Source organism: Emys orbicularis, chromosome 4 (genome assembly GCF_028017835.1).
Source record: "Emys orbicularis isolate rEmyOrb1 chromosome 4, rEmyOrb1.hap1, whole genome shotgun sequence".
NCBI classification, from domain to species: domain Eukaryota; kingdom Metazoa; phylum Chordata; order Testudines; family Emydidae; genus Emys; species Emys orbicularis.
In genome coordinates, this window is record NC_088686.1 from 29,396,750 (window position 1) to 29,418,271 (window position 21,522).

General features: G+C 39.0%; 1 protein-coding gene across 1 annotated transcript in view; it reads left to right on the forward strand.

Annotated features, from left to right (window-relative positions):
- DICER1 (dicer 1, ribonuclease III) overlaps nt 1–21,522 on the forward strand; it is a 96,321-nt gene that overhangs the window by 67,316 nt on the left and 7,483 nt on the right. The window contains 10 exon segments of the mRNA XM_065404308.1: nt 222–297; nt 7,011–7,150; nt 10,625–10,804; nt 12,305–12,518; nt 12,941–13,094; nt 15,475–15,657; nt 15,988–16,093; nt 16,204–16,379; nt 16,685–17,468; nt 18,257–18,412. Of these exon segments, the coding sequence (XP_065260380.1) occupies nt 222–297; nt 7,011–7,150; nt 10,625–10,804; nt 12,305–12,518; nt 12,941–13,094; nt 15,475–15,657; nt 15,988–16,093; nt 16,204–16,379; nt 16,685–17,468; nt 18,257–18,412 (2,169 nt within the window).

Genomic DNA, 21,522 nt, shown 5'->3' on the forward strand with positions numbered 1-21,522 from the left:
GTTGTGGGATGTGCTTCAGATATATATTTCTGCACTTTGCATAGGCAGTATAAGAGCTGATAATGTTTTAAAAAACAGTAACTCTTTTGTGATGAGTTTTAATGTCTCTTCTGTCTGAGTTTATGAAACCATTATAATGTTAAGTTCTGACCATTTAAATATATTAGTAAAGTATGTACTGTTAAAGATAGATTTAAGATATTTTGTGAAATATTTTGTAGGGTCCTCCAATGAGTTGTGCAAGACTGGCTGAGAGAGTGGTAGCTCTTATTTGCTGTGAAAAACTTCACAAAATTGGTAAGAGTCTCTGAAAACAAGGATCTCTTTGGTTAAGGAAAAAAAATCTTTATATTGAGGCATTTGGAAAGTTGTAGGTAAAGACTTCTGTCATATATAATATAGTAGTGGAGTTCATGGTTTGACTCCCATTGCGCAATGTTCTGTGATGTGATCATATAATGAAATAATTTAACATGCATCCATGTAGAGGTGTAGAGTTTAAGGTTGTCAAGGGAATCTCACCACTGAATTTCTGTGGTTTTTAAAATGGTAAATTCAATATCAGTTGCGGTAACATAACTTTTGACATGGAATATGGTTTTTATATAGGAAAAAATTTCAGTGTCAGCTAGCAAATCACATTTCAGAGTTCTGTGTAATTTGAGAGCTATATTTCTCAGCCATGAGATAACCATAGAATATTATTTTCTAAAAGTTCATTATAACAGCTTTTGTTATGTACAATCAAAAATTCAATGCTTTAAGTGGCAGCTTCTCTAGTTAACTACAAAATATTTGAGAACTCTAAGTTCTTCAAATGCTGGTCCCTATGTGTGTTCCATGTGTAAGTATGCATGTGCACCATACACCTGAATCCACAGAGATCTTGCAAGTAGTGTCCATTGGTCTGCCTCCAAGCCCAGGTTCCCTTTGGGCTCTGCACCAGGGATATAAGGGGAGGTGTGGACTGGCTCCTCCAGTTTCTTCGTACCACCACATGGCCTGAGTTGGAATCCTCCAGTGTCTGGATCTATCCTCACATCAAGTTTGTCTTCATCTTGTAAATATAATTGTATATACTTTAAGTGGTTTTATAGTTTTCTGTATTGGTGTAGTGTAGCTTAGTTCCTCATCTGGTGGGGAACCCTCTCTGTCTCCCCTTTTGGGAGTAGGACTATGCCAGAATTTCAGGATTCAAAAACTCTCCATCCTGCCCTTGCTCTTTCTTGGTCAGTGATGACCACCTAAGTTCCCTCTTGGCTGGGTGGCGGGGCAGCCTGCACCCCAAACCCCTCATCTCCAGGCCCCACCCTAGAGCCCTCACCCCCACACACACCCCAACCCCCCGTCCCAGCCGCCTTCTGCACCCCAAACCCCTCATCCCTAGCCCCACCCCAGAGCCTGCACCCCCAGCCAGAGTCCTCACCCCCCTGCACCCCAACCCTCTGCCCACAGCCCTGTGATAGCTTCCATGATACCGGTACCAACATTGGTGCTGACCACAGCCTTAAAGAGTCGAAGTACCATCAGCTGCCAGTACCGATGAGCACCAGATGGGATCCTCTCTCCCCAGCTGTACCAACCCGGTCCTGAAAGCACCCGCCAACAGCTAAGTCTGTCATGGCACCGGATCCAGCAGAACTGACAACCAGGACTGTTTGTACTCCAGAATGGACTGAGACATACACTACACCAGAGGAAATCTTCATCCTCCTGGACTCGCAATTTCCTCTATTTTTTGGCCTGGTCCTTCTGAGGCCCATATTGACCCCAGAAGAGGACACCACTTCAAGGAGGAGGATTCACTCCCCCTATTCCATCCATAAGCCAGAGTTTTCTTCCACTGGTACTGACAGTACTGCCGATGGAACTGGATCTGTCCTTGCCATAGGCTAAATCCGATGCCCAAGGCAAACCATCATCTCCTCAACCTATAGAGGTTATCCCAGACAGGACTTTGAGAGTGTCTTGGACCTGTCCTCTGCGCAAACAGGGTTACCCTCCAAGAGCGCTGGTACCCACTGTCCTGAGGTTCATCCCAGCCAGCCTTCAACACTTCATACTGGCCCTGTTGGCATCCATGGGACCCTTATGCATGACATACTGAATCCATGCACTCAATCAGAGAGTCTCACCATCCTTCTCCTACTAGACAACAGCAGCCAGCTCTGCAGGAGTATGTGGAAGAGGAAGGTGATGAACTGGATCCTCTGGTACTAGCAGTGCCAACAGGCATATCATCTTCCTCAACTGATGAGGTAGTTGCCCTGTCTTTGCTCTCACCCAGTGACCCTAGGCAATACCAAGCACTGTTGCAGATATTGGCAGCAGAGCTTCAAATTCCATTAGAGGAAGTTCAAGATATGCAGCACAAACTCTTGAACATCTGGCAGCCAACTGGACCCAATTGGGTAGCATCCCTGTGAATGAGGCATTTATGGAGGCGAGCTAAAGTGGTATGGCGTACACTGACAACTTGTACCCCTACTCCTACGGGGAAGAATTCTTGTTCACCAGCTCTACCCCTAACTCCCTAGTGCAAGCAGCCATGGAAAGATCCAGGCAGCGACACCCGGGAACTACCCAAACGTACAAGGGAGCTCAACACCTTGACCTTCGGAGAACATAAGAATGGCCGTACCGGGTCAGACCAAAGGTCCATCTAGCCCAGTATCCTGTATACCGACAGTGGCCAATGCCAGGTGCCCCAGAGGGAGTGGACCAACAGGCAATGATCAAGTGATCTCTCTCCTGCCATCCATCTCCATCCTCTGACAAACAGAGGCTAAGGACACCATTCCTTACCCAAGGAAGGTATTCTCAACCGAAGGCTGATGGATGTGAATTTCTAACTACCAGGTCCTTTTATGAACAATCCAGTGTTACTGGAGTTCAAAGATAAAACTTCTCCAGGAGGACAGGGCTCAATTCCAGACCCTTTTTGAGGAAGGTAGACTTGTGGCAAAACCTCACTGTAAGCTGCAGTGGAAGCAGCTGATACCGCATCAAGATCTATGGCAACCACAATAGTAATGTGCCAGGAGTCATGACTCCACTCCTCAGGGTTCCCAAGAGAGATTCAGAACACCACCAAGGAGTTGCCTTGTAATGAAACTAATCTCTTTACCGAGAAGACAGACAAGTTTTTGCACTTAATAAAAAACTGCAAGTCAACCCACTGCTCGCGAGGCATTTATTCTCTGGGCCTGAAGAGGAAACATCATAAATGATCATATAAGCCAACGCCTCTTTCCTTAGCCTTTCTATCACCGATGACTCTACAAAACTGCGCAACAAGTTACAGAAATCAAGATATGCAGTCTCTATATCAGTGATAGCTACCCAACCTCAGCCACCAGCTAAACTATAGAGTGAGTGCCACCTCAGCATCAAGGGAAAGGGTTCTATTCCAACTGTTTCATATTTCCTAATAAAAAGGGATGCTGAAGGGATTCTTGACCTACATCAGCTAAATACCTTTATTTACAAATTAAAATTCCGCCAATGGTTAAATTGGCGTCAATAACTCCTTCCTTGGAAAAAGACACATGTTCGCAGCTGTCCACATACAAGATGTTTGCTTTCATGTGATCATCCACCTATCCCGCAGAGGGTTCCCCAGATTTCTGGTAGGTCAGGAACACTGTGAATACAGGGAACTCCTGCACAATCTGGCAACAGCACCCAGGGTCTTTGCAAAGGTCTTTTCAGTGGTGGGCGCGCAGATGAGATGAAACAGCTACACCATCTTCCTGTACTTGGATGACTGGCTTCAAACAAGTAGATAATGCCTAGGAGCTCTGTTGGCAACCTCGTAATTACTCTGTTTTTTGGCATTGTTGGCAATCTGCATTAAAAAAATCTATCCTGATTCCATGCAGATCAAAGACTATAGGGGGTGACCCTGGACTCAACTACATCAAGGGCCTACTTTCCTGTGGACAGTTCCATGCCATGAGCAGTCTAATAAACCAAGTCATTTTCAGATGTCGAATGGTCCAGTTCTATCTTTCTGTGTTAGGCCACGTGGACTATTATACCTATGTAATGCCTTTCACCAGGCATCTCCATTATCTACATGTCTGGCTCCTGTCAGCGTATACATCAGTCAGGCACACCATGAACTCTGTAGTGACAATCGCTGTCATGGTCAGAGCTTCACTCATCTGGTGGACGAATTTGGGACATGTATATGTTGGAGTCCATTTCCTAGCTCCCATACCCAACATGACGATAATCACATTCACATCCCTTGTGAGCTGGGATCCCATGTGGATGGACACCTCGGAAAGCCAGTATGCATATCAACCTCCTAGAACTAAGAGCAGTCAGGTGGGCCTGCAATGCATTCCTTCCATTTATACAATCCTAACATTTCTGGATAAGGAAGGACCTTCTAACTCAAGAAAGCAGCAGGATCAGGCATCTCAACCCAGATTCTCTTCACCTCGCTGCTTGGTATTTGGATAGTTTTCAAACCCAAAGCACTCATGTTTGGCAGTTGAACTATTCTGAATAACGGCAGGAAAGATTCTATCAGAAGATGTTACCTAGCCACAGGGAGGCATTTCTATATCTAGGCACAACAGATTCAGTATTATCAGAGTCAGCAGGTATTCCTGCTATTTTAAGACATTGAGTCTCTCTATTAGCTTGCTGTGGCCTCACCTAGCAGCATCAGTGCATGCCATCCTCTGATTGATAGCTAGTCTTTCTTTACTCATTTGGTATGAACCAGATTCCTAAAGGGTTTGACCAGGACTGATCCACCAGTAATGAAGCCAATGCCACAGTAGGACATCAGTCTTGTACTTTCAACAGTTACCAGGCCACCTGTAGAACCGTTGGCCATCTGCTTAATGTCCTACCTATCAAGGACGGTCACCTTCCTGGTTGCCATTATGTCAGTCAGGAGGGTGAATGAGCTGAGGGCTCTTATGGCTGACCCACCCTATACTACATTTCATAAAGATACAGTATCCTTTCGCCTTCATCTGAATTCTACATAAACTAATAGATTCACTTACCAGTATTCTTCCCAACGTCTCACGCCTCGAGAAAAGACAGGAGACTTCTTTCTCTTGAGCTCAGATGAGCACTGGTGTTCTACATGCAAAGAATGAAACCTTTTAGGAAATCTCCTAGACTGTTTGTTGCTGTTGCTTGACCTCATGCTTGTTCTGCTATATCTTCTCAGAGACTCTAATGGTATGTCTACACTGTAATTAAAAACCCACATCTGGCCCATGCTAGCTGACTCGGGCTCATGGGCCTCAAGGTAAGGGGCTGTTTAATTGCGGTGTAGGCTTCTAGGCTCAGGCTAGAGCCTGGGCTGTAGATCCCTTCGAGGTGGGAGGGTCCCAGAGTTCGGGCTGCAGCCTGAGCCCAAATGTCTATTCCACAATTAAACTGCCCTGCGAGCCTTAGTCAGCTGGCACGGGTCAGCCATGGGTGTCTAAATGCAGTGCAGCCATACCTTGCATGGATTTTTTTTTTTAACAAGCGCATCTATTCCACTAGAGCACGGAAAGCCTAAGTAGCTTCTCTCCGAGAAGACCCTCTACTGGACATTTAAGGTGGCAACCTGGAGTTCCTGCAACACTTTAGCAAAACATTATATATTGGCCCAAGCCTCTTCTGCTGACATAGCCTTTGGAGCTGCAGTGTGGCAAGCATATATACTGCCTGCATCCTCGCATCTCTCTCCTCTTCGAATACTGTTTGTCAGCGATCGTGTGGAATACACATAGGGACCAGCACACAAAAAAGAAATGGAGATTACTTACCTGTAACTGGAAGTACTACAAGATGTGTTCCTATCTGTATTCCACTACATACCCTCCTTCCCCCCGGCTTTGAATTACAACTGGATTTGTGGTAGAGAAAGAACTGGAGAGGCATTGGTCCGCACTTCCACTTATATCCCCAGAGCAGAGCACAAGGGAAACCAGGGCGCAGGCATGGACCAATAGACACTATTTGCAAGATTTTTCTGGTCTCGGGCTCATAATGTGCATGTGTACCCACATGTGGAATACAGTCAGGGACCACACATCTCGAAGAACTTCCAGTTAAAAGTAAGTAATCTCCATTTCTAAAGAGGGCAAAGCAGATTTTCTCTGAGCCATAGAACATGGTCAAAAAATGAAAATCTCATGCTGACTTCAGCTGTATTGCTGCTAGTAAATATGTCATAAGTACATTTCTCTATTAGTGTGTTTTTTTTAAACCAACATCCCATAGAATATTGCTAGAGGTGCTCTAAACCAGTACAGAAAGTCTGTACATATCCAAAGAAAAGGGAGTAAGAAATCCTGGGTAGTTGACATTACTGTGTGCAAATTAGTTCAATCAAGTAATTCAGTCCCAGGCTGCCTTTAATTGGTGTGGGAAGTTGATTTTTCCGTGACAACTTCAGCACAGGGAGAATATTTAAATTTTTTATTTTAAATGTACTTTGGAAATCTTAGAGTTCTGCATCAGTATTATTTTTACTCAGAACAAATTAGCAACTTTAACTGGTAAGAAGTTAGTGTGAACGGTATCATGATTAGCATGTTCTCACTAATATTTAGTGAGGCCACCTAAATATTGTGTAGCCTCTAAGGGTATGTTTACGCTTTAATCGGACATTGGTGGGTGGCCCGTGCCAGCTGACTCGGGCTTGCGGGGCTTGGGCTGTTCAATGGCAGTGTAGATGTTCAGGCTTGAGCTGCAGCCTGAGCTCTGGGACCCTCCCACCTCACTGGGTATTACAGCGTGGGCTCTAGTCTGAACCCTAACATCTACACCACAGTTAAACAGCCCCTTAGCCCAAGCCCTGTGAGCCTGAGTCAGCTGGCATGGGCCAGCTGCAGATTTTTAATTGCAGTGTAGACATACCCTCAATTCCATAAAACCTGCAAGATGCTAGTTATTTCATTGAATGAACACAGCTAATCCATAATATTTGAAAAATTGAAATGTGATTATTCATACTACTATTCACCTGTACTCATTAATAAAATTAGGTGAACTGGATGATCACTTGATGCCGGTTGGAAAAGAAACGGTTAAGTATGAGGAGGAGCTTGATTTACATGATGAAGAAGAAACCAGTGTTCCAGGAAGACCAGGGTCTACAAAACGAAGGCAATGCTACCCTAAAGCTGTTAGTATCATTCATTGCTGTCCACATCTAAGATTTAATAGATTCTGTTATAGGCTGGAAATAAGACAAGCTTTCTAAGTTTAAGTCTCTAACTTGTCTGACAAAGGAGTGTTTTTCAACTGAAGGTTTTATTTTAAGGTGTGTTTCAAACTTTTTAGCAGGATGGTCTTTACATTAAAAAATATATAGTACTGACTTCTAGCTGCATGTCTGTCTCTCTTTTAGAGAAAAGAGGGTAGGTACTAGCTGTCAAGGTAAATCTGTTCAGAGGAATGAAAAATATTTTGCATGCTAGCTAGCACTCTTTTTTGTTTAAAAAAAATTAGCTAGTTGCATTTTATCCCATGTATAATTACTATGTATAGTATAGCTTTCAAAGCTGGTTAAAAGAAACAAAAAGAAATTGTGAAATTTTGGATGAAGTTTTTTCCGTTTTTTTCTTCTTTTGAAAAAAAATTGTCTAGTTGTAATATCCAGACCGTTTTTCTTCTGTACATCACAAAGATAGCTCTCTATCCCTGATGGAGTCTTGAAAATCATGGACCAAATTCTCTGTTATACCAGTGCAATTCTGTTGAAGTCCGTGAAGTTTCACTAATGTAATTGAGTGGAAAACATATCCCAAAGAAACTAACAAGTGTCAGAAGAAGTTTGTAAAACTTCAGCATCCAGTTCAATATGTCAAAGTATAGAATTTCTTTTTCTAAAGTCTGTGAAATGAAGTCATGTGACTCAGACTGTTGTAGTGTTGTGGGTAATTTTGACTTTTGGACATTTCCAGAGGCAGAACTTGCTGCTTTTTATTAAGTATCAGAGGGGTAGCCGTGTTAGTCTGAATCTGTAAAAAGCAACAGAGGGTCCTGTGGCACCTTTAAGACTAACAGAAGTATTGGGAGCATAAGCTTTCGTGGGTAAGAACCTCACTTGCATCTGAAGAAGTGAGGTTCTTACCCACGAAAGCTTATGCTCCCAATACTTCTGTTAGTCTTAAAGGTGCCACAGGACCTTCTGTTGCTTTTTATTAATTTCAGATATTTAATTTTGATTTAAAGGTTTAGCATTTGAACATGGAACATCAAATTTCGGTTTGAACCTTAAGTTGGTAGAGATCACTTTTTTCAAATAGAGATTTATTAAGGCACAGTGTTGGTATAAGTCACGTTATTTCATAAACATGTTTATCACTCTACAGGAGTATTCTTCTGTTAGATTTGTTTAACATAATATATAATAGGACAACTAGTGCAGAGTTGATCTGTCACTTTGACAGGTTTGTTATAAGCTGCATTCTTTATTCTTCATCATGGAAAGTTCCAAAGATTCGTTATGATGGGTCTTCAACTTGCTTCCATGGATGTAGAACCAGCCCTATCAGTCACTGGTAGCAGAAGAAGGCCCCATTCCCTGAAATTCCTTCCAGAGGATTGGTAATTAGTAGTACAGGATATATCCTTTCAACCAATGTATTTTGTAGCTGCTCAGGAGGGCCATGGCAACCTCAATTAAAAACAGAGCCAAGAGACTGGAAAAACAACCCAAAGGTTCTACCATATGCACCAGTCCAGATCCAACCTGGTGTCTGTCCCAGAAATAGACTTGGTGCATACACGTATCTCACTCCTCTCTATCAAAGAGTTGGTGATCCCAGCTGAGGGAGATTTTTCCACCAAAAAGACATCATGGATGGGAGAGTGGACTCCTTAATCAGAAGGAGTTGCAAGGTGACTGTGGACATCCACAACCTCTGTGTACTTTGCAAGAGAAGTTTTGTGTCATCTTTCTGGAAAAATTCTTTATCAGCAGCCTTCAGTCACATCTAGGGATATCCTATTGCTCTCACCCAGAGCAGTGGGGTACAATACAATATCGTGTAGGCATATGTAGCATCAATCGTAGAGAATATTTGTCCAGGTAAATCAGCTTCTGGAAATTCCCACATACTCCAGTGGGCAGCTTTTTGGAAACCAATGGATAAGGTAGTCACAGACATCAGAAAAGTCTAGGGAAAACTTGACCCTAGTCAGATATTATAGAAAGGAATATAGATAACATGAAATTTTCAGTCTCAGAAGCACAACAAAAGAGACGACCTCTTCAGAAGCAGTAGATTGAACAATCCAGGGTAAATGGGGAAAACCTATTTCTTACAGCACTAAGAACTCATCAGTTTGAACCACTGGAAGAGGTATTGGGAAGGACACACTGATGGAAAGGAAATATGACAATATCTATTACCTCAATAAGGTGACTTTTTGCAATATGGAGTATGCTCAAAAGGCTCGGTAAAATACCTGTCATTCTGAGATGATTTTTCAAACTGGCAAAAAGAAAACTGTTTTTTTCCCCCATAGAAATCAAGAGTTTTTCACGTGTTTTTGTCCCAACTCTTTGCATCTGGAAAAGAAGCTTTAGCACACTTCAGATCTACAAGAAGCACGCAGTGTTTTTTATGTAAAAGCCAGGAGGGTATCTAAAACATCTAGTTTTTTTATTAATCCAGATGGATCATTTTTCACTCCTACAAAATAGTAAACCTTACTCATCTATCAAATATCAAATCCCATTTCTTAAGAGCAATGATGAGCACAGGAGCAGAGAAGTTATATCGTTTCTACAAGGAGAGCTGGAAGGCAGTCACATGGTCACCATAAATGCATATGTTCACTGAAATCCTCAGATTGGTCATCCAAACTTCAGTCAGTGTCATTTTAGGCAGAAGAATTCTGTGGCCAGTGCCACAGCCAAGGAAAGATGGGGTGTAGATATAGTTTGCCTCATTTTTTGGTGTACATAAGTAAAGGTTGAACTTGCTTCTCATTCTGGAGGCATACTACTGAGAAAATCCTAGTGCAATGGGTCTTTGAATCTTAGCAGAATGAAGAATGGGAAGACTTATCCAATCTTTATATAAAAGCTGCCTTTATTTGAGAAATAAGGTCCATAGAGCATGGACACAAAGGGCTCACCCAGAGGTGGATAGATATGGAAAATGGCATTCAGAACTTTCATTTTATTCATAGGGAATATTATTCTGGTGCTCTGCAGTAGGAGAGACTTTTGTTTTTCAGCGTAGAATTAACACAATTGTTAATTTAGGAAAGTAATACTTGTCTCAGCTAGCAGGAAGTTCTGGGCATGAGGCATTCTCCTGCTGACTAATGACTCTGAAGTCTGGTTTTGACCCCAACCTGCAAGAAGGCTGAAGACCAGTTATAATGGGTCTTGTTGTTCCAAAAAAAAAAAAAAAAAAAAAAAAAGCGGGGGGGGGGGGGGGGGGAGAAATTCAGGTTAGTTTGGGTGAATTTTCCTGTTCTACCTTTTAGAAACATCTCTCCAAAGGTTTTAATAAAGTATTATGATTTTGTTTCATACCAGTCTCAACAAATCTTATGAAATATTTGTTCTAGGAATGAGAATTCAAGTGAACTTTGCTGAAATAGTCATATTAACATATTTTTCTCTCTTTGATTGTAGATTCCAGAATGTTTGAGAGATAGTTACCCCAAACCTGATCATCCCTGTTATCTGTATGTAATAGGAATGGTGTTAACTACCCCTTTGCCTGATGAGCTCAACTTTAGGAGGCGAAAGCTGTATCCTCCTGAGGATACAACACGATGCTTTGGAATACTGACAGCCAAACCTATACCTCAGGTAATGAATCTGACTTTCTCTTACCCATCTGTGCCTGACAATCCTACTACTATTCATGACTCAAAGCACTGAGGCAGGCCAGAGACCAGAGCACATGTCAATTCTGCCTTCCTTGGAGCAGTCTTGAAAACTGGATCTCCAATTATCATAGAGTATTGTGTACAGTTATTTCCACAGTTTAACTTCTTCCTATCAAACTTTTCTCATTGTAATTTTATATTCTCTGATTGAGAGTGCCAAATTCTTCTTCTAAGGTAGGACATTTCTGACTAGCCTCATCTGAGCTGAAAATGGGAGATAAGGCTAAGCACAGGCTGAGGAAATATACCTCTTTCTTTGTTTTTTCCCAACCATCCATTGAGAGGAGATCTGTGCTTATGTTGTGCTCAGAACAAATCATGTTCTGTTACCTGTTCAGAGGGCTTGTCCACACAATACCAACCATAGCCCTGCACTCAGCAGTATCACCAGCACTCTGCAGCTCCTTCAGCACCTCTATAGCAGCAGGAGTCTGTGGCATCACAGTGCAGGGGTTATGGACACTTTTAGAGCTCTGCTGCTCCCTCACTGTAGTGTCCACCTAGCATTCCTGGGGTGCCTGTCCCACATTCATCAACTCCCTCACTCCCAGAAGTTTGCATCTGACTATTGGTAAAGGTAATATCTCCCTCCCCATAAATCATCCCATAGATTTTGTGTTTTATAGGGACACAAGCCCCATTATACATCCTCTTTCTCAGTACACTCCTCCCCCAATGTCGTTAAGACCCTTTGGGCCACTCATTTATAATTCTATGCCCTTCTGGGCACAGAATCTTATCAGACTCTAGGAAACTATGTAATTGCAATTTCACTAGTGCCTGCTCTTTGTGTATCAGCTCGTGCACAGCATCACAACCGAGCCCGTTTCTAGCAATGGCTCTCCACACCTGCCTCCTCTAAAACTTGCTGACAAGTTGAGAAACAAGTAAAATCTTTCATGCTAGTTCTCAGTAGCACAAGGAAAGGGATGATTGCATTGTTTTTGATTCAGATTCTGATCAATCCTGAAAGAAACAGTTAGGGATCAAATCCAGAAGAAAATGTCCTTCACCTAGTCTCTCTTCACAGGAGAGAATGAAATCCTCAGTGAAGACATGAGGATAGCATTGCCCTTGTTATTGATAAGAAAATGCAGGGCAATTAAGAAAAACTCTAGAGAGAAGCCAAAGTTTAAAAAGGGAACTTTATCAGGTAGCCCCTGCTCTCTAAAAAAGGGTCATTTTCTAGGTTAGAGAGAACTTACAGTTTCACTGTTCAGAAAAGTTTATCAAAATGATGGCTTCCACTTGCATTTCTGTATGTGTAAATTAATGTTCATTAATACCTAAATCCTGACAAAAACATTAATCACTGTTCTATAGGGACAGTCCTATTCTGGAAGAAGTACGTATGGTATTTTCTAAGACACCTTTCAGTATCTAATTTTTGTTATCTTTTGGTTTCTCTTTATGTACTTAGATTCCTCATTTTCCTGTGTACACACGTTCTGGAGAGGTTACTATATCTATTGAGCTAAAGAAGTCTGGCTTTATGTTGTCTTTACAAATGCTTGAGCTGATCACAAGACTTCACCAGTACATTTTCTCACATATTCTTCGGCTTGAGAAACCTGCACTAGAGTTCAGACCTACAGAAGCTGATTCAGCCTATTGTGTTCTACCTCTTAATGTTGGTAAGGATTGAGTTTCTTTAAACATTCCCTTTAGTTTGCTTTATAACAACAAACTAGTTACTTTAGTATTTTGTCAGCCTTCAGAGTTATCATATTTCATATATCATTTTAATATTGTAACAACAGCAGAAATATGTTAGTATGCAGGTTGGTTTCTGTTACCTTTCCCCACTTCTTTGCAATTCTAAGTGTGCTTGAAATTAGTACAAATCATCTTTTAGCAGTATGTTTTCAGGTGAACCAGGAAGAATCTAAAACTATCTAGATGTGCTGTTATAAGTGCAAGGTTTTCCTCAAGATTTTAGGGAAGAGGGGAGGCAAAGAGTGTATTGACAGCAAATAGTCTTTGCAAGTTAAAAATAATGCAACTTCCAGTTTGGGAAACCCAACAAAATAAATGAAATATGTCTTTTCTTTTTAAGTTGATGACTCCAGCACTTTGGACATTGATTTTAAGTTTATGGAAGATATTGAAAAATCTGAAGCACGTACAGGCATTCCCAGTACAAAGTACACAAAGGAAACTCCATTTATTTTCAAATTAGAAGATTACCAGGATGCAGTTATCATTCCAAGGTGAGGATTGTATCATCTGTGACGTTCAGTGTGTAGAAAATGTATCTGTATAAATATTTGCCATATAAGTTATGTAACTTATGTATTGGAGCAAAGCAATTGCCTATATTTAGTATACACAATTAACCTGATGACATTTGAAGATAAATTACATTATTTAATAATAGTGTCATTTTGATGACAAGTTTGTGGTATGATTCATACAGAAATATAATACTGGGATTTTAATGTATTGTCACTACAAAATCTGTTACATCCCCATAAGGAACAGAGCAAGTCACCACATAACTTTCATAGTATTCTGCCAAAACCTGTGACAATACCAGCAGCTAGTTTACTGGAACTATTTTAAATTGGGGAGACTGGTGATGAGCCTATCTCTAGTTACATCTCCTTGATACAGAAGTCTTGCCAGAGCAGTCCCAAAGACAGTGAAGAATGACCCTCTCACTGCAGCTCCATCAGCAGTATCAATGATGGAAATGATAGCGGAGACAAGCTGCTAGTGGCCACCAGTGTTTTAACCACCGTGTCATCTAAGAATGGCTTAATGACATGGGGGTAGGTCCTAAACTGGCATAAATGTCATAGTTTCATTGACTTCAGTGAAACTATGACATTTGATCCCAGCTGGGGATTTGCCCCGTTGTGGTTAAAAGACAGTGGATGGTCTTCACTAGCACCCCCTCTGTTGCTACCCCCCAGTGGAACTGCATTGGTAGTAGTAACAATGGGAGACTTAGGAGTTGAGGAGGGGGAGACTTGAATTACATTCCTAGCGAGAATTATTTGTTGCCAACTGGTAATGGCTAGGCAAGGTGGGGTGGACAACATGGACTACTGACATAATTGAATATTCTGTCACATTTGTTTGTATCTTAAAAGAGAAAACCTCTTAAAACCTGCAAATAGTGCATGTATTCAGTTTACATAAACATGTTTCTATCACAGTTACCCTTGTTATACCCCTGTTTGACTGCAAGGGATTGTCTCTTAACTATGTGTTTGTACAGTGCCCAGAATCATTAGAGTACACAGAATAAGTATGCAAGGGCTGATAAGTTAAATGAGTTTCCTGAAGGCTGCTTTAACTTAAGCATCCACTGTTTTCTAGAATTTTGAAAAAAATTAATAAAAAAAAAAAAAAGATGGTCATGGAAAGTAACAGTCTTGGTTGCCATTTTGGAATAAGGTTGAAAAGATTAAATAAATTATTAGAGATTTTAGTTCATTTAGAGAAGTCTACTCAGATATGTAAATATTTAGATAGGAATTGAAAATGACAGACACATCAGAAACTAAGACCAAAGTGCCAAAAAATATATGCAAATCTCATAGTTAAGAATATATCTTGCTAGCTATCTCAATTTGTGCAAAATGGTGTGTGAACATCACATTTATACTAGCTTTAAAGGGCAGTACTAAACCTCTGGAGTATTCCAGTGTTAGAAAATGGATATTTGAAACTTTTTCTATTTTTGTAAGAAGGAAGAGGCCATAAATGGGTTGAGAACCAGACTCAAATGCCAAGTGTAGTATTGGTATAAGTTTGTATCATTCTGGCTTCTGTGGAACATTCACCTACCCTATATCTTTCTTCAAGGGATTTTTTAATTTTGCATTTGGCTTGTGATGTTTTTGGTTTGTCTTAGGGATTTTTTTATTTATTTGAAATAACAGCTTATTGAAATAACAAAAAAATTCTGTTTATTTAATCATTCTAAAATTGTGTGATAGGACCAACGTCTTTTTATAGAAAAGTTTAAACATATTTAAGAGCTTCTGAAAAATTAAAAATGTTGGGAATAAATTTCTATATTGGTTAACAAAAATATTTATCATTTGTAAAATAAGTGCTCAGATTGAAGCAGACAGTCTAAAGTATATATTTATTTCATTATACATAACCCTTTTAAAATTGATACTTAATTTTATTAAAATTAGGTGTTCTGGGTTCCTATTTCTTCACAGAAAATAATTGTATAGGGTAATTAATTTTTTTCTACTCTGTTGTATATAAGTTCTTATACTGTACTCCTCATCACCATAGTCTTTGATTTGGTACATCTATTCAGTTTCTGCACAAAGAACTAATTACTTGAGTTATGTATTATCTTAGAATCATAGAATATCAGGGTTGGAAGGGACCTCAGGAGATCATCTAGTCCAACCCCCTGCTCAAAGCAGGACCAATCCCCAGACAGATTTTTTTCCCCAGATCCCTAAATGGCCTCCTCAAGGATCGAAGTCACAACCCTGGGTTTAGTAGGCCAATGCGCGAACCACTGAGCTGACCCTCCCCACAATGCAGAATCAGAGCCTTAGGTAGAAAATTTGCTCAAAGAATGCTTTTCATTCCAAACTATCTGATTTTGTTTAGGTATCGAAATTTTGATCAGCCTCATCGATTCTATGTAGCTGATGTATACACTGATCTTACTCCACTCAGTAAATTTCCTTCCCCTGAATATGAAACTTTTGCTGAATATTATAAAACTAAGTATAATCTTGACCTGACCAATCTCAACCAGCCACTGCTGGATGTGGACCACACGTCTTCAAGGTGAGGAGATTCTGAATAGTATAAACCTAGTTTAACTCTTTTTGGGGTTTTATATCTTATGGTCTTGCAACATTTATAATGAACCATTTTGTTCTGTTGTAAACTCTGTGATAAAGTTGACAATCTTATTTTCAAAAAATTTTATGTCATTTTTTTGGGCAGTCATCATTAAAGGGCCTGATTTTCAGCGGGCAAATGCTTTCTGAAAATAAGTTTGTTTTTTTAAAAGTGTTGGTGGTCAAAATCATTTGAAAACTTAGTTCAACATGGTTTAATTAGAATTTTTTGTATATTTACATTAAAGGAAATATTTTCACAATATATTTTTAGACTTAATCTTTTGACTCCTCGCCATTTGAACCAGAAGGGGAAAGCTCTTCCACTAAGCAGTGCTGAGAAGAGGAAAGCTAAGTGGGAAAGTCTGCAAAATAAGCAGGTAATGAACTGCTCTCCATTCTAAACTGTTAAATTCCGCTTACTTAATTAACCATACTTAAGAACTTTTGAGATTATTTTTAAAAGTAAAACTCTCTCCCTCCTTCAAAGATATTGGTTCCGGAACTCTGTGCTATACATCCTATTCCAGCATCGCTGTGGAGAAAAGCAGTTTGTCTCCCCAGCATACTTTATCGTCTGCACTGCCTGTTGACAGCAGAGGAACTGAGAGCCCAAACAGCCACTGATGCTGGTGTAGGGGTTAAATCACTTCCTGCAGACTTCAGGTATTTACTATGCCACACATATATATGCATTATAAATCTTCTTGAACAACTAAGTGAAAATTTGCAAATGCTGCAACAGTGCAAAATTGATCTGCTCTGTATGGCTCATATAATTTTTTCAGTTGGGCATATAGCTAGAAAATACTTGATTGTAAATAGTGGAGTTGGATACTACAATGATTGTTCTTTCTTTTAAAAAAAAATTGCCCTACTTTTTTAATATGTAAAAATGTACATACATAAGGAGTTTTCTCATGCCTTTGCTTTGAGATATTTTTTAATCAAAATCAACATTTATTTTGCAGATATCCTAACCTGGACTTTGGGTGGAAAAAGTCCATTGACAGCAAATCCTTCATCTCTATTCCTAGCTCTTCTTTAGCAGAGAATGAAAATTACTGTAAGCACAGCACAATTGTAGTCCCTGAAAATGCTGCACATCAAGGTGCTACTAGAGCCTCCTCTGCAGAAAATCATGACCAAATGTCTGTGAACTACATAACATTGCTCAGTGAGTCACCCAGTAAACTCCAAATTGATGTATCGGTAGAACTTGCAGCAATTAATGGTGTTTCTTATAATAAAAATCTTGCCAATGGCAATTGTGATTTAGTTAACAGAGGCTTTTGCCAAGGAAATCAACTGAATTACTGCAGGCAGGAAATACCTGTACAACCAACTACCTCATATCCCATTCAGAATTTATACAACAGTGAGAACCAGCCCAAGCCCAGCAATGAATGTACTCTACTGAGTAATAAATACCGTGACGGAAATGTTAACAAATCTACCTCAGATGGAAGCCTCAAAATGGCAGTGACCACCAATATTTCAGAAGCTCTTAATTTTTCAAAAGACAGAATGGATTCTGAAAAGAACTGTTCCAGTGGATACTCCTCAAAAACTCTTGGCCCAAACCCTGGTCTCATTCTTCAGGCTTTGACTCTTTCAAATGCTAGTGATGGATTTAATCTAGAGCGGCTCGAAATGCTTGGTGATTCATTTTTAAAGCATGCCATCACTACATATTTGTTTTGCACTTACCCAGATGCTCATGAGGGACGCCTGTCATATATGCGAAGTAAAAAAGTGAGTAGCTAATGATCTATCACTATTTTGTTAAACATTGGCTACAAACATGATTTATAGATAAAATATTTGAACACTGAATAGGTAATATGTTAATACATATTTATATGTACCAGATATTGTCTGTCTAAAAGAAAATTACAGCCTGTGTTATAAATTTGCTTGCATGCATGTTAGGAATAAAATTGTACAATACAATCCTTTCTTCTTTAAAATGACTAAAATAATTCATTTGATATACCGTCAAAATAAATTAATATCTGGATTATATCATAATTAAAGCTACGTTTATGGACAAACTTCTCCTCAGAACTGTTAATTTTTTTTTTTATGCCAAGGTTTAATTTAAACAATGGGCTTGTGATACATCTTGTTAAGGTGGTAATCAAGAATGCTACTGTATAATGGGATGTGTATTGTGTAAATTTTTACTATTATTCAGAAAGTTATAATTTTATTTATAAATAAGGCTTTAATTTTTCAAGAAACTATAGACATAAATGTTAAAATGTTACTTCTGTTTTTAGGCCAGGATTTGACCAGTCACAGGTACAATATTAGGAAGGCTGCATAATAACCTCTGAGAACTGGAAAATATATCTGTATATAAATTATTATATGCGTGTTTTATTTTAAATAAGAAATGCATGACTGTTTTACAAATATGCTATCATTTATTTTAAAGGGACAAGAATTTGTTTAGGCATATAAAATTGACTATATTTGTATTCTCATATACTTTTGTATGCATGTATACGTAGATGTTTATAAGTGGTTTTTTCTTAAAGGTCAGCAATTGTAACTTGTATCGTCTTGGGAAGAAGAAAGGGCTGCCTAGTCGTATGGTGGTATCTATTTTTGATCCACCCGTCAACTGGCTCCCCCCTGGTTACATAGTAAACCAAGACAAGAGTAACGCAGACAAATGGGAGAAAGATGAAATGGTAAGCGCTCATTGAAATATGTTAAGACTTAAATATCTTTTTGTATATAATATTATATCACAAAGTGGAGGGATGGGAAAACTAGCTCTCATTTTATCAGGCTTCAGCAAAATGTAGCTTCCTACATTTTCATTTCCTACCTTTCTTTAAAATATCTATATCATTTATGAAAAATATGGGGGAAAGAAATGTTGATGGAGAACTTAGGAAGGGCAATTTGTGAAACAAATTACTGAAGATGGTTCAGAAATGAGTGTATAGCTTAGTGGCATAATAGCTTAAATATTTTAAAAGAAAGCTTCCATCCATTATTCTCAGCACACTTTTGTGGAAGCGCACGTAATTTGAAGTGTTCCTCCCCTCATGCAAACTGTGAAATATATGCATAAATGATGTTTTTGACTAACATTTCTGTACTGCACACTATTGGTGGCTAAACATCATTTTGCTGAAAAATGAGCCCATCTTTGGCAATATGGGCAGCACAACATCAGATTCTGTGAGCTAGTTTTTGTCCTGCTTTACCAGGTGCCCAAACTGCTACCTAGTACAACTAGTATTTTCTTAGTTGTGTGATTGAGTGGAGGTGATGATTGGTTTGAGAAGTTTCTCAATAGTAATTGACTGTTGCCAGATGGCATTTTATCTTTAATGGTTAAAGATTGATGATTCCTTTTCTACAGTGGTCTCAAACAGAACCATTTTTCTTTTTTGAAATTTAAACTTTAAATAGGTGAGGGCTGAAGAATCTGTTTAGCTCCTATCCAGAGTGAACACAAAAATATCTGGACTACTTTTAGATATTTTGTTTGTCTCTCATACAGTGCAGTTCTAAACATATTGTGCAGTTCATCTGCTGATCCTAAACCAGAGTTGCAGCTGACTGTAAACTGATCTTTGGTCCCTAATGTTAAGCCCCGATACTGCCAAGGTGATGGATTTCACTTCTCTGTGAGATTGTGCCCACCAGCAGGCTCAGAATGGCAACTCTCAATTAAAAACTTTGCAGATTTCATTTTGTAAATGACTTGTAATACCTGCATGTTTCACCCTATGAACTCTCAAAAAGTTAGAGTAAAAATGGGTGCTCTTGCTTTAAAAAAAAAAAAAAAAAAAATCACTAATCATATGGCATTAATGACTTAATCTGGTAAATATTCAGAATGTTGTTTTTTTTTTTTTTTTACTCAATACAATACTCTGACTACAGAACCACCAGAGGGCACACAAGAGGACTGTTAAACAGATGTACTGTCTGACTAAATCTTTATTGAAGAATAAAACCTGATTATTGTAGTTCTGTATTCTGCCAAAGTTTCATTTCAAAAGGATTTATCATTATACTATTCTAAAAATAAAATGGCATATTTTGAGGCTGCAGCTGATAAATTACTTGGGGGGAAAAATTATTCTTCGTAACCCTTTAACTGCTTATGTCCTTGCCAGTCACAAATTTTATATATATTTCAGTCCAGTACTCATATCGGACAGTGATCTCACAAGATATGTTTATTGCTGCCAAGTGTAAAATAGTAATTTCACTGTCAAGGAATAAATTCCATTCTTTTTGGGGAGAGGGTTAACTAGAACTCTGATAATACTTTGAATAACTGTTGTTAAAACATTGTAGACAAATGCTGGGATTCTTGGCCTGGCCGAACCATATAAGAAAAATGCAAGTAGTTTAGTTGTCTGATTAAATAACTAAATTTGAAGCATAAAAGGAACATTTAAGCATATTTGATCTTTGGTTTGAAATATAAGTAGTGACAGGAAAAAAATGTGTTTATAATTTATTTAAAATAAATTGAAGTTTTTTTGACCTGTGTGGGTTTTGAAGCCTAGGGGCAGTAGTTTCTGAAAAAGTGCTATCTAGCACAAAGCAAAATGATCAGAATTTGGCTTCCAAATGACTATATAATGAAATATTAGGACTAGTTTGTTCTTTCTCACAGAGTTCACGTATCTGTATCAAAACTCTTTTTTGCTCAGAGTTCAGGGTGTTGTTTTTTCCTTTGGGAAAATTTAAAATTGATAGATCTCATTCATAATCACTTAAGTCTATTTTGAAACTGCTGTTTGGGCATCTGTCATTCTTAATTGGAGTGGTCAAAATTCTGCTTTCAGGCCAGATATGGAGTATGGAGCGTTTACCGTTCATTTTCCTTTCTAATATGGAAATGTGGCCTCCTAATACGTCATTTTCCAAAATACTATATGCTCCCTTCTGATCAGATTATTTGGAGCACTGCATGTTAGGGCCATAGTATCTCCAAGCCATACATCCATACTTAAAAATGAGGGCAAATATAAACTCTTCTATTTTATTCAAAGTGGAATGGTCCTTAGGCTTGTAGGCCCCAATCCAGGAAAGTGCTTTGGGTCTGATCCTGCTCCGATGAAATGGCAAAACTTCCATTGACTTCAGTGGTGCAGGATCAAGCACACAAGCAACTGCACTGACCTTAAGTGATTTCTTGGGTGAGGGCCTTAGCAAGCTGCCAGTGCAATCCTTAGTTAGGTAACATTTTGACATACCTGTTTTTGATGATTTACTCCAAGCCATACAAATTTGATACCTGTTGTTTTTCATTAATCATATGCATCACTAATTTTTCCTCCTTTCAATGACAAATTCACAGAGCAGAAATAAAATCGAGCAACAATGTAAAACAAAAATTATATCTACTTCTAATTAAACTAAAATGTAACCCAGGAGATTTTGCTTAACTGAATACCTCTTAAGAGAATTAACAGTCTCTTAATGTATCCCCTTTGGAGTAGTTTTTGAGTTATTGTATTGTTTCACTCAATGTGCACATTAATATTTTGTCCAAAAATGCAATTTTTAGGAAACATGCTGTCTAAATTTGTGTTTTCTCCATTCTTAGCAATATTACAAAAATGCATGACAAATTGGAAAAATCTTTTTGGCAAAACAGAGTGTGGAAGGTTCTCTGTTAGAACCTACATTGTCTTAATTTTTTTCTGACTCACTTTTTTCAAATACAGCTCGTATTGCATAATCAAAAATTGGCCTGTGCTTTCCCCCCTCCCCCCCCCCCTTTTTTTTTTTTTTAGTTAGATGACTTACCAAGTTACAATCTATC